The sequence below is a fragment of the Lottia gigantea genome, assembly GCF_000327385.1.
Source record: "Lottia gigantea unplaced genomic scaffold LOTGIsca_7, whole genome shotgun sequence".
Classification (NCBI taxonomy): domain Eukaryota; kingdom Metazoa; phylum Mollusca; class Gastropoda; family Lottiidae; genus Lottia; species Lottia gigantea.
This window is the reverse complement of record NW_008710370.1, coordinates 1,552,727-1,564,736: the sequence shown is the minus strand read 5'-3', so window position 1 is coordinate 1,564,736 and position 12,010 is coordinate 1,552,727. Positions and strand designations below refer to the sequence as shown.

The 12,010-nt window shown below is 33.9% G+C and overlaps 1 protein-coding gene across 1 annotated transcript; it reads left to right on the top strand.

Moving 5' to 3' along the window:
• Nucleotides 1-11,249: 11,249 nt before the first annotated feature.
• On the top strand, nucleotides 11,250-11,405 carry LOTGIDRAFT_97063 (hypothetical protein; the record flags this gene model as incomplete). Its single annotated transcript, XM_009065462.1, has 1 exon — nucleotides 11,250-11,405. A coding segment is annotated over one exon (156 nt), but the record flags the coding sequence as incomplete, so codon positions are not given.
• Nucleotides 11,406-12,010: the final 605 nt, after the last annotated feature.

The window sequence follows — 12,010 nt, the reverse complement described above, 5'->3', positions numbered from 1 at the left end:
AGTTGTTTACGATTCTGCCTGTTTGGGGTCTGGTGATGTCATGTGGATAATGTGACTGTTGTCAGACGGAGAATGGCATCAATGTGACCCGGACTGTCAAGTTGCCATTAACAATAACCAGCGGAGTCACCTTCTTTCCACAGACACCCCCTCCCACACCAGTCGTCAGTCGTGGCTGTGTAAGCCCGACATGCAATTCAACCCGTTTTTATACTCATAGTGCACTTTTTTACGATTTCCCCACCTCAATGAGCGGTGAAGTGGTGGGTATAAGTTATTGTTGTGTTTGGGCAATGTAATTTGAATAGTTTCGAAATTTCTATATATTTTTTGTTAAAAGCCACTCTTGTGGTAAAGTTTCTTTTGGCCTTCAGTTATGTGTATTGAGAACAACCATTTGGATGTACATATTTGGACGTTGTATATTTTTTTTAGCAACGTTTGGCAGTTTTTTTTCGTTGCGTAAAACTTTAACCAGTGATTGTTGTTCCATAAAGATCCCCCCCTCCCTACCAGAAAAGAAGCTGGCCCGGCTTTACCCCCCTTCCAACCATTTTACAAAGTGAAAGAATGGATTGTGGCCGCCCAAGAAAATTGTGTGGCCCTTGCTCGTACACCAGATACTTCCTAGTAATGCCACTGACTCGAGTACTCCTCTAGTGACAACTTTTGAAAGTACGACAATCTCGATTAGAGTTGAATTAGAGTCGAGTTTAAGATTTGGCATTTACTTTTTTTAATCATAGGGAATACGGAGATAAAATTGGAACAATATGCAATAATTTGGATATATATAATTGGACGTGGTAAATTTTTATCTTGAAATTTGGTCATTTTTTTTTACAACATTTTGTTGTCTCGCGTAGAGTTGCTAAGTATTCAGTACATTGATGAATGAAGAAACACCAGTATTTCCAAACAAAAATAGATTTGACAATTTACAAAATTGTGAAGTTAAATTTCACTCTGCAACATAAAGCTCACCATTCATTATCCAGGTAGATTCAGCTTTACAGACGGTCAGTGATGAGACTAAATATTTACATACGATTTTGAATAAACTTCTTTAAATATTAGATATAGAGGTTTTAGCATTGAGTTATTTTGTACTAACGTCGATAAGGCTGATGTTAACATCTGTTTTCGTCGAGGCGATAATCAAATTTAAACGAGTTTCTAAGTAGTTTCTTCCTTTCCACGATACTTTATAGTTTATATGAAATGGCTGTTTAAGGGATCGCAACCTAGGATATATTATTTTATACGCCCACGTGGACGATAATAATGAACAGTTTTGGAGTTATTGCCCTTGACTTAGTAAACCTGTGTTAATTTTGTTTTGTAGGCACGATAGAGACTACAGTTTTTGTCCGATCTTGATGAAACTTGGTATGTATGTATATATTGATGAGATCTTGGTCAAGTTCGAATTAAGTAATAATCAATTATATTAATTATTCCCCTTGACTGAGTAAAACGTGTCAAATTAGGCTGACGACACGATAGAGGATAAAAAAAAAGGAAAAAATTGACCTCGACCTAGTAAAAAAAAAAAGGTCAAATTAAAATGTAAGAAAAATAGAGGTTCAATTTTTGAACCACCTTGATAAAACTTGGTATGTAAGTATATATTGGTGAGATCTTGGTTAAATTTGAAAATGACGATATTTTAAGGTAGTACGTTGGTTCGTATACGACATCATTTATTTTTTCAATTTTGAATGAAAAAACTGGAATATAATTATAAAAAATAATTTTGAATTCAAAATTCTTGAATTATCACCTTCAAGAATTTTGAATTCAAAAACTTGTATTTTCACCCGTTGATAATTCTAGAAATTTTAATTAAAAACTTGTATTTTTACCCGGGTGATAATTCTAGAAGTTTTAATTAAAAATTGCATTTTCACCCGGGTGATAATTCTAGAATTTTTAATTAAAATCTTGTATTTTCACCTTATATTCCATTTTTTTTAATTCAAAATTATGTTTTATAATTATATTCCAGTTTTTTAATTCAAAATGAAAAAAAATAAATGATGTCGTTTGATCTGTGAAGATTATGACAAAATTCATTTTTAAAGCACTTTATGAAGACTTTAACATTTCTGACAGCTGGTGGTGGGCGTATGTTACCTTGTCTTGAAACCTATCTATTTTATCTCGTGTTGATATGGAAAATAGTTCAATTAAAAAATTGCTTGTGGATTCAAACTCCTAACCTGGAGTAATCTGCTCAATGAATTTCGTGGGATTCCTTCGTTGCAATTGATCTCTTGTCATTATTTTCAAGAGCACTAGTTCGGGTATTATAGAGTCTGTCATTTCCATTAGCATGATTTGTGATTGCTGCTATAGTTTTTAACAGTTAATAATACTACTTCAAACATGATATATTAGTAAACAACTGGTATGTGTTAGATATATTTTACTCATCATATTTTTAATCTTTTCATCACACTTTCTCCTACTATCTATAGGCTACCTTAGCCAGCTGAGAGACGACCTCTTCTCCTAAGCAGAAGCAGAATACTAGAAACAATAAAGCAAGAGGAACGACGTCAAAGCATGCTCAAAGATATTATGAGTTATCGACCTTAGACCATAAAGTTCCATATCCATTGAGTGCTATACTGTAGTGTCGTAAGAAAAGGAATGCAATAACGAAGAATACAAATCCTCTTTAGCAGGCCTAGAGCTATTTGACCGTTAACGTTTAATTTGGTTTAAAACGTCTTTTATAATTATTCACTGTTCACAACGGAACACACAATAAACCTGCCGCTGAGAAGACCACGGATATAGGACGGACTCCAGTAATTAACTTTATGCTAATGATTGTAGTCCGTGCTATCCCCTTTCTCCGTACCTTTAGGGTTTTTCTGCCTTTTTTTGACTTATTTTTGTTCTAGATTTGGAATTTGATGTATGAAATTGTATTTCCTTTCAGATTTTGTGAGATGATGAGAGATTTTCATGCGGAAGGATAATTCTAAAAAAAAATTGTTCAGTGACAGTCAAATGGATGTTGATTAAATGTAGTGGTCTACTTTCAGTTTGGCTAGTTCAAGATTTTCATGGTCATAATATATTGAATTTTTGTCCAGAAACTAAGCAGGTTTTCATGTGACGTATTGGAAAGTCTTCAACGAGATTTCTGAAAAAAGTTATAGAAGGTTGAATATTGAGACTTAACATGAAAACAGATGGAAAATGATTTACTATAATGTGTCCGGATACAGTGTGCCATCGCATGTTATTCCTCTTGTCGATGAACTTGACCGCAAAAAATTTCACGAGTAGAAGACTTCCATCCCTTACCTCTACAGTCTCGAGTCTATTATCGCTACTTTCGGTTCCAGTATTATATTATAGCAGTATGTGAAAGTGTTATTTTCACTTTCACTCCATAGGAAAGGTTGTCTCAAGCTTTAGTTCTGGTGGCTTTTGATTATCAACTAACGACAAAAATTAGCCTTGACTGTTTTGTCGGGAGGTTTGTGATCGAACGAATGTGCGTCCTCTCATCCCCGAAAGCAAGTTTTACGGGCAAAAATCTCATAACTAGGTTAGAAATTCGGGCTATCTCAGATATTTGGATCATATCTTACAATAGGTTTGATAAATTATTATATTAACTATGCTACGAAATTTTTATGTATTGTCAATCAAACTGTGAAATGTAAATAACGTTGTATTGACGTTTTACTTCAAGGGTGGGAATTCTCTGCAATTTTATTGACCACTGTGACTAATTATATATATTTTCAAGATCCAGTTTAAAATCAGGCATTATTGTTTGTTGTTAATCGGATCGAGATAAGTAAGGTGGCTATCCATAAGAACTCTTCGGAGTACTGTAATTCGAAGCATTGCACGGAGGTATAATGAGTCACTTTCTTTACAAGATAATAACCCACAGACCCTTTGACTAGTTTCAAGGTTTAGCTCGTAAACACTCTAGAAGGCACAATTCTTGGCTGATTTTGACGAAACTTGGCATGAGTGTTTGTACTTACCAACGGATGAACCCTATTGAAAATCTGAAAAATCAGAAAATATAAGGCCTTGTTCTTGAAAACGTGTTCAGTTTTGGACTCATAAACAATCTAGAAGGCGCAATTCTTGATGCCTAGTTCACACCAACGGCGAATGCCGCGCTTTAAATCGGCGAGCAAAGGGCCATCATTTTTTTTTCCTTTTCAAAAAATATCACGATCTCCTAAGTAATGTTACGCTCTGATAAGCTCTGATACGAATTGGTTACGCTTTGGGGACGAATTATTTCCCGATTTGATCAGGCCTTGTTACGGTTTAAATCACGCTTTGATAAGCTTTATTAAGCTTTGATGCGGTTATGACGCTTTAAATCACGCTCTGATACGATTATCAAGCTCTGTTGTGCATTGTTAAGCTCTGTTACGCATTTGAAAATTTCGAAATGGCCGATTTCATGCCGCTTTTTATCAAGTGGTGACAGACCGTGAAGACTGCTTTGCATAAAGCTCTGTTAAGCTTTCCTACGCTTTGAGTCAAGCTTTGCTAAGCTTTGCTTTGTTAAGCTTGGATACGCTCTCGGCGCTTTAATCAATTCGTGACAGAGCGCCCAAAATTTTTAAACAGTTTCGGCGCTCTTGCCGAATATCCAGCTTTGCTCAAAGCTTTCCAACGATCTATAACGACCCTGGCGCTTTAGTCGAACTTTGTTACGCTTTGGTACCGCTTTGTACGCCGCTTTAAAGCGCCATCAAAGCGCCGTCGGTGTGAACTGAGCATGACGGATTTTGAGAAAATGAGTGTTTGAAATCATCCATGGAATTTTGAATTATTGCCCTTGTTCTCGGAAACGTGTTCAATTTTTAGCTTGTTAATACTCCAGAAGGCACAATTCTTGATGGATTATGATGAAACTTGGCGAAATTGTTTATTATTGTCTATGGATGAACCCTATTGAAAATCAAAAAAAAAAAATTATATGAGTTTTTGCGTTAACACTAAAAGGCACGATTCTTGCCGAATTTTGACAAAAGTTTGTAATATTGTTCAGTTTTACCCAGAAATAGTGTATGTCTGATGGTTGAATTTTTCATATTGGTGATTGTTACTGCTAAATATTGTCATTTCAAATAAAAACTGCCAGTGGTTGTATATAAACTTGACTTGTAAGCTATCTTTATATTTATAGACATCAGGGCCGTTTCTAGTATTTCTGTAAATTTTAAAAAACGTTTTGTTTTCATACTTTCATACAAAAAGTCGACGCAATTTAAAAGTTTAAAACATAAAAAAACATATTTTTATTTCAACATTATTTAAGTGATTATCAATATTTTTCAAAGCCGATCACGGTGACATCAAAGTTACAATTGTTTGCACAAGAGCAATTAGACCATCATTTTATTAAGAACTTAAAATAATGTAACAAAGGCACAGTGTGCGATTATAGCGCATTATACGATATATCGACTGAAAATAAAATACAATAGAAAATGGTACTTTGTTAAAGCTAGCACAAACATTTAACGACCAACATATCCATTCAAATTGATCAATATCCATTTAAGGTGCATTTATTCTTTGATGTTACCGCTACATAGATAGTTTGTTGACATTTTACCCATGGCGTTATTGACATAAATTATGAAGACTATCGACTGAAAGTAATCGTGAAAATAAAAATTATTCAAGAAAGTAGAATATATCTTTTTCATGAGAAGTTTCAAGTAAAACTTTAATTTTTTTTTTATTTAAATACTTCAATTCTTATGTCACGAAATCGACAGGTGCCCAGAAGCACAATCTCACTATTAGGACATAATAGAAACATTCCAAAGAATTGACGGCGTTTTCATAAAAGTAAACTAACTCATTAAACAGGATGGAAAAGTTGACAACGAAAATATTTTACATTGTGATCTCGTCCTACTCTACTGCAATTAATTTCCATTTCCAACTGTGGAGAGATCTTTAATTAACCTGCTCAGCCTGCAGTACATGGGTCTCGATTTATTGGGATCTGGGGCGTGTTTGATTGTAAAGGTCTCTCTATGAACAGTCAAAATTTGACTGCATTGAAAGCGACGAATAGTACAGTTGTCATCCAACTTTATGAAATTTAGTTTGCTTATCTCAATGACATCTATCTAGTGATTAATTCTAGCAGAAGGGTGATAATATAATATCGATTTGTGTTAAAGGTGTTTTAGTTAATGCCCTTGTGATAGCAATAAAGACTACAGTGTCGATTGGATATTGATGAAACTGTGCATGTTTGTGTATAATGTTGTGATTTTTAGAGGAGCAGTTGAGTTATTCCCCTTGAGACACCCTAAATAAGTCAAAATTATCTCGCAAACGCCATAGGCCTAAAATTGTGATCTGATTTTGACGAAACATAGAATAAGTACATTGGTTTATGCATTGGATAGATAGAGAGGTTTTGATAGAATTTTGATGAAACTTATATGTATGTATGTTCTCGCTAATGTCAATTTACACGTTTTTATGATGCTAATATTTTGAGGCTTTCTTGTTTAAACTTTACATCATAGCATTAAGAGGAAACCAATGTTCATTCATCACAATTGTGTACCTCAAGGCTCCATTTAAGGTCCTCTCCTTTTCTTAGTGTATATCAACGACAACAAATCGTTTCTTGGCAGATGATTCATTCATGTAGGCTACGTAGTCATTTAAAGTGAAAATCTAAATAGAATCGGCAAATAACCTTAAAATGTCACTTAGTAACACTGCACTGAATCAAAAATAATTATGAACTTTTCAATGAAGATATTCTTTTTTTTTAAATGACGAGGGCAATAACTAATGAAATTTTATTTTTGTCCAATCTTGGATATTGAAAATTTCACCTATATAGCTCAGTTTGTAGGGAGGTTGATGGTCGTCTGTTAGGTCGTGTGTTCAAATCATCTTATCTTCTAACTCTAAGCCTTTTTTCTGGCAGTGACATAGCTTAGTCGGTTTACCGTCTGCAAGGTGATTTGTGCCGTGAGTTCATTTACTCTTCAATGTAAGAAAGAAGAACAAGCGCAATAACAGTCCTAACTTTTACTACCACTTGGCGGCCATTACATCCAAAACTGGAATGTGATGGTTCATTACTCTTTGACAGATATGATACAAATTTATATAGCACCTTGTCACCAATTGATAATGCCTCACTAAGAAGATACTATGACTTGACCTGTTCTTGGCACCCTGGTATTACATTTCATGTTCTAAATTTAGTATAGAGCCCTTCTTCACTAGATTAATTTTGAAATTTTGGTTCTCTTAAGCAAAACTCTGTTCTTTGAAAAGAAGATAGTCGTGAAAATTTCAGAAATCAGAATCCTATCAATCAGGAATATCAACAAACAAATCTGATCACTATAGAAACACACGTTTATATGTGATCAAATTTTGCAATTTTTAAAAAGTTGCAAAGTTTTCGCATTTCAAAACCATATAAAAAGTTTGGAGGCTAACGTTTTTATTCAGATAAATAGATTGTTACTCATAATTTGACAGTACCCGGTAATATTTTTATGAATAAGTTCTTATAGGAAATGCATCCAAATCTTCTAATCTGTGCTCATAAAATTAGCAGTCTAAAATAGGGTAAGTAAGTAAATGAACTAAATCGCTGCTTTTCTTGACTTAAATTGCTGAAGCGCCATAGATGGTCGATGGGTCCCCTGTGGCCCACTTAGGGGGGGCTCAGTGGGGTCCATAGGCGAAGTCTATTCATGCTCCAATTTACATTGAATAATTTCAAAACAAGATACAAAAGAAACCAAGGAGTTTATAGAATGGTTCTAAAAAAATTGAATGAAGGCCAATAAGAAAAGTTATTGTAAGGGAGGTCATAAAGATGTGTATGTATGTAATATGATACTGGTTAAACATTAGGGCAGAACTTTATTTTGAAACTTTAATTGGGCAGATTTATTGCAATGTAAAGACCTGATGACATATTGTTTACAGTAGACATACCAACTAATTATAGTCACTGAACCATGGGCAGTACAGAATACTCTTTTTTTGGTAGTAAAAGTTAGGACTGATAACTAAATTACTGATTAAATGTTGTCCTTTTCTATTCTCATAGAGTTTATCCTTGGGTAATAATGAACCATTTCACCAAGTTTCGCCAAAATCAATCCAGAATTGTACCTTCCTCTAGTACTACATGAAAAAAAATCTTTCGAAGAACAAGGGCTATTACTCATATTAAAATTTAATGTTCTCCAATTTTTGATGTTCATCCTCGGGTTGTAATGACACAAAATTTCACAAAATTTAATCCATTGAATACTGTGAATTCTAGTGTGTTAACGAGCTAATAATTGAAAGCGTTTCGTATATCAAAGGCAATAATTTGTATTCTATATTACACCAGGGCCCTATGAAACATGGCTCGTGTAAAAAAAAAATTGCCGCAATACACATTTTGGCAAGATAGTTTTCGATATGACTGGAACACCACATGAAAGAAATATTGCTAGAAAAACACAAACTTTTTTCTCGTTTGGTGTCGAGTTTTCACCCCATTAAACATCTGTTTAGCGTATTTTTGACTAAAGTTACATTATAAGCACAGTAAAGAAAATAGAAAGATTCTGTTACTACATTCTGTTCACCTGAGTTTTGGTCTATATGTACCTTTTGCAAGCCGAAACCAACAAGAACACATTCTTGTGGAAAGAAAGAGAAAAATTATGTAGTTCCATAAAAATACTTTTAATCCGCAACTTTCAGCGTAAACTTTTCGCAAAACAGTTTTGTAACCCACTGTATTTAAATATATTATTTGCAGTCATCGCATGACACTTAAGATCATTATTGTTCATGATTGAAGTCACACATTTTAAGTTGCGATGAAAATGTTAACAATGCTACTTTTCCACGTGTTTCAACGTATATTTTTGGAAGGCGTCTGATAGCTCAATTTATTATGGGTTCAAAATATGATGGTCTTAGCTTTGGTACTTTAAGAATAAACCTGAAATTAACACAGTTGTTGTTTTATCCTGGTTTACCCTATATATGCCATAAACCTTCTCTGTGACAGTTTTCACCCACACGGCTATTTAATGACAATTGTCCATTTTAATCCCATGTTTTTTCTACAGATCTAGAATGTAACTGTATCAAGTTATAATTTATTTTATATTAAAAATGTATAAGTATATGTGCTAGCCAGTCTTGTTTCTAGTCCACGCCAGGTTGTTATAGTTTAAACGATCTTTCACATCGTTGTTGTGCAGGCCTATAATATTGTAAGTCAATCCGTCAACAATTGCTCAGAAGGCGCATCTCGGCAAGGCAAATTATTTTACTAAATGGCAACATCACAATAATTGTTAACAATACTTTAACCATGTGCCAGTGCCTTTTATTGAATAGTAACTTTCAATCACCCTAATTTCTACCTAACACAACAGTTGTGAAAAAAACCCTAACCTTGCGCCAGTGCCTTTGGTTAGTAATAGTAACTTGTACTTCTCAACCACCAATAAATAAATTATTTAACGTTATAGGTATTGGCAATGATCTATCATTTAAACAGGTTGGAATTGTGGCTCCTGCAGTTCATTTCTCAGCAGATTTTGACGCATTGTAGAACCCACCATACTTTTATAATAATTACATATATATTATATTATTAGTAAATATTAAATCATGCAATAATACACATGCAACCACAGATCACAGTTCGTTATCTCATGTTGGCAGTGGCTCAACTACCATAGGGATTGGTTGGACTAAATCCATTCGCCCCCGCCTGTTTGCTCCCAGGAGAGGTCCACGACCCCCACTCATCTAGTTGAGCCACTTTATGTCAAATATGAGGATTTTGCGATAATGGGAAATGGGAAAATTCTTCTTTTGCAGAAGGTCAATCATAAACCACAGTGAATGTATGACTCAAGGCGAATTATTTAAAGCCAGGTTGTTATGTGTATATTACATTTCCTGACTAGCAAACTTTCAATTTTCAGGTTGCAGCTATGTTTTACGTTTCCTGAGTGAAAATAATAGAAAACCATACCTACCGTATGTATTTTGCGCCAGTGCCTTTGGTTAGTAATAGTAACTTGTACTTCTCAACCACCAATAAATAAATTATTTAACGTTATAGGTATTGGCAATGATCTATCATTTAAACAGGTTGGAATTGTGGCTCCTGCAGTTCATTTCTCAGCAGATTTTGACGCATTGTAGAACCCACCATACTTTTATAATAATTACATATATATTATATTATTAGTAAATATTAAATCATGCAATAATACACATGCAACCACAGATAACAGTTCGTTATCTCATGTTGGCAGTGGCTCAACTACCATAGGGATTGGTTGGACTAAATCCATTCGCCCCCGCCTGTTTGCTCCCAGGAGAGGTCCACGACCCCCACTCATCTAGTTGAGCCACTTTATGTCAAATATGAGGATTTTGCGATAATGGGAAATGGGAAAATTCTTCTTTTGCAGAAGGTCAATCATAAACCACAGTGAATGTATGACTCAAGGCGAATTATTTAAAGCCAGGTTGTTATGTGTATATTACATTTCCTGACTAGCAACTTTCAATTTTCAGGTTGCAGCTATGTTTTACGTTTCCTGAGTGAAAATAATAGAAAACCATACCTACCGTATGTATTTGGGAATGGCCATGAAAAGAAAAATAAACTAGAAAAGCAATATTTATTTTATATAGTTATATTTAGAGATGTTCTGGTAGACCTAAACCAGGTTAATCTGCAATGTTTATATCTACATATATATTTATCACTCTTTCTCAAAGTATCTTTAAAATATCTTGTTATATTATTTGTTATCCTGCCTCTGATAATTATTTTAAATAAAATATGAGTTATAAAGCACATTTATGTCGGTTCCAAAGGGCCTAAACATACAGTGCATGGTATGCGGTGCTACGTCCGCTCTACGGTTGCAGAAACAGGAACGCGCCGTGCCTATTTTGTCGTTCTAATAGGATCCGGCGAAACAGGCACCGTTTTCTCGAAGAACCAATTGGGTTAATTCGATTAGAAACTGGCTGCTGATTGACCCAGACTTATCTGGCATTAGTGCCAGTCTAACTTATGCTGATTCTTGATTAGCTGAGTAAAGTTAAGTTTAGTTAGCATTATGAGTAAACAAAAGAATAAGATTAATATTATCAGGTGGTACCGACTCATACGGAAGCATATTAGGGCCATTCATTTTTTTTTTTTTTTTTTGAATTTTCAAGTTAGTATGTTGAATTTTCAAGTTAGCAACTCGAATTTTCAAGTTAGTTACTTGAATTTTCAAGCTAGTATGTTTAATTTTCAAGCTAGTATGTTTAATTTTCAAGTTAGTATGTTGAATTTTCAAGTTAGTATGTTGAATTTAGTAACTTGAATTTTCAAGTTAGTATGTTGAATTTTCAAGTTAGTATCTTGAATTTTCAAGTTAGTATCTTGAATTTTCTAGTTAGTATCTTGAATTTAGTAACTTGAAAATTCAAGTTAGTAACTTGAAAATTAAACGACTTTTCAAGTTAGTGTGTTGAATTTTCAAGTTAGTATCATGAATTTTCAAGTTAGTATCTTGAATTTTCAAGTTAGTATCTTGAATTTTGTAATTTGAAAATTCAAGTTAGTAACTTCAACATACTAAATTCAACATTCTAACTTGAAAATTCAAAAAAAAAAAAAAAAAATGAATGGCCCTAATATGCTTCCGTAGACTCGTCATGTACAATAAGTTGATTTATATAGCTGACACATCAATATATTATTTAGTCTCTAGATGAAAATTTCAATTTAATGTTTCTGAACTTCTCAAAAATCCTTCCGTAATGGCAAATTAATTAATTCTTTTCCACATATCGAGAAATCACTTGATTTTAACGACCTTGAAATCATATTGAGACACACCTCAACCTTGCTTCATTCGCGATATCAAAAGATCTTTGAGAATATCAGATCAATTAGTCTCAGCTCATATCATTATCA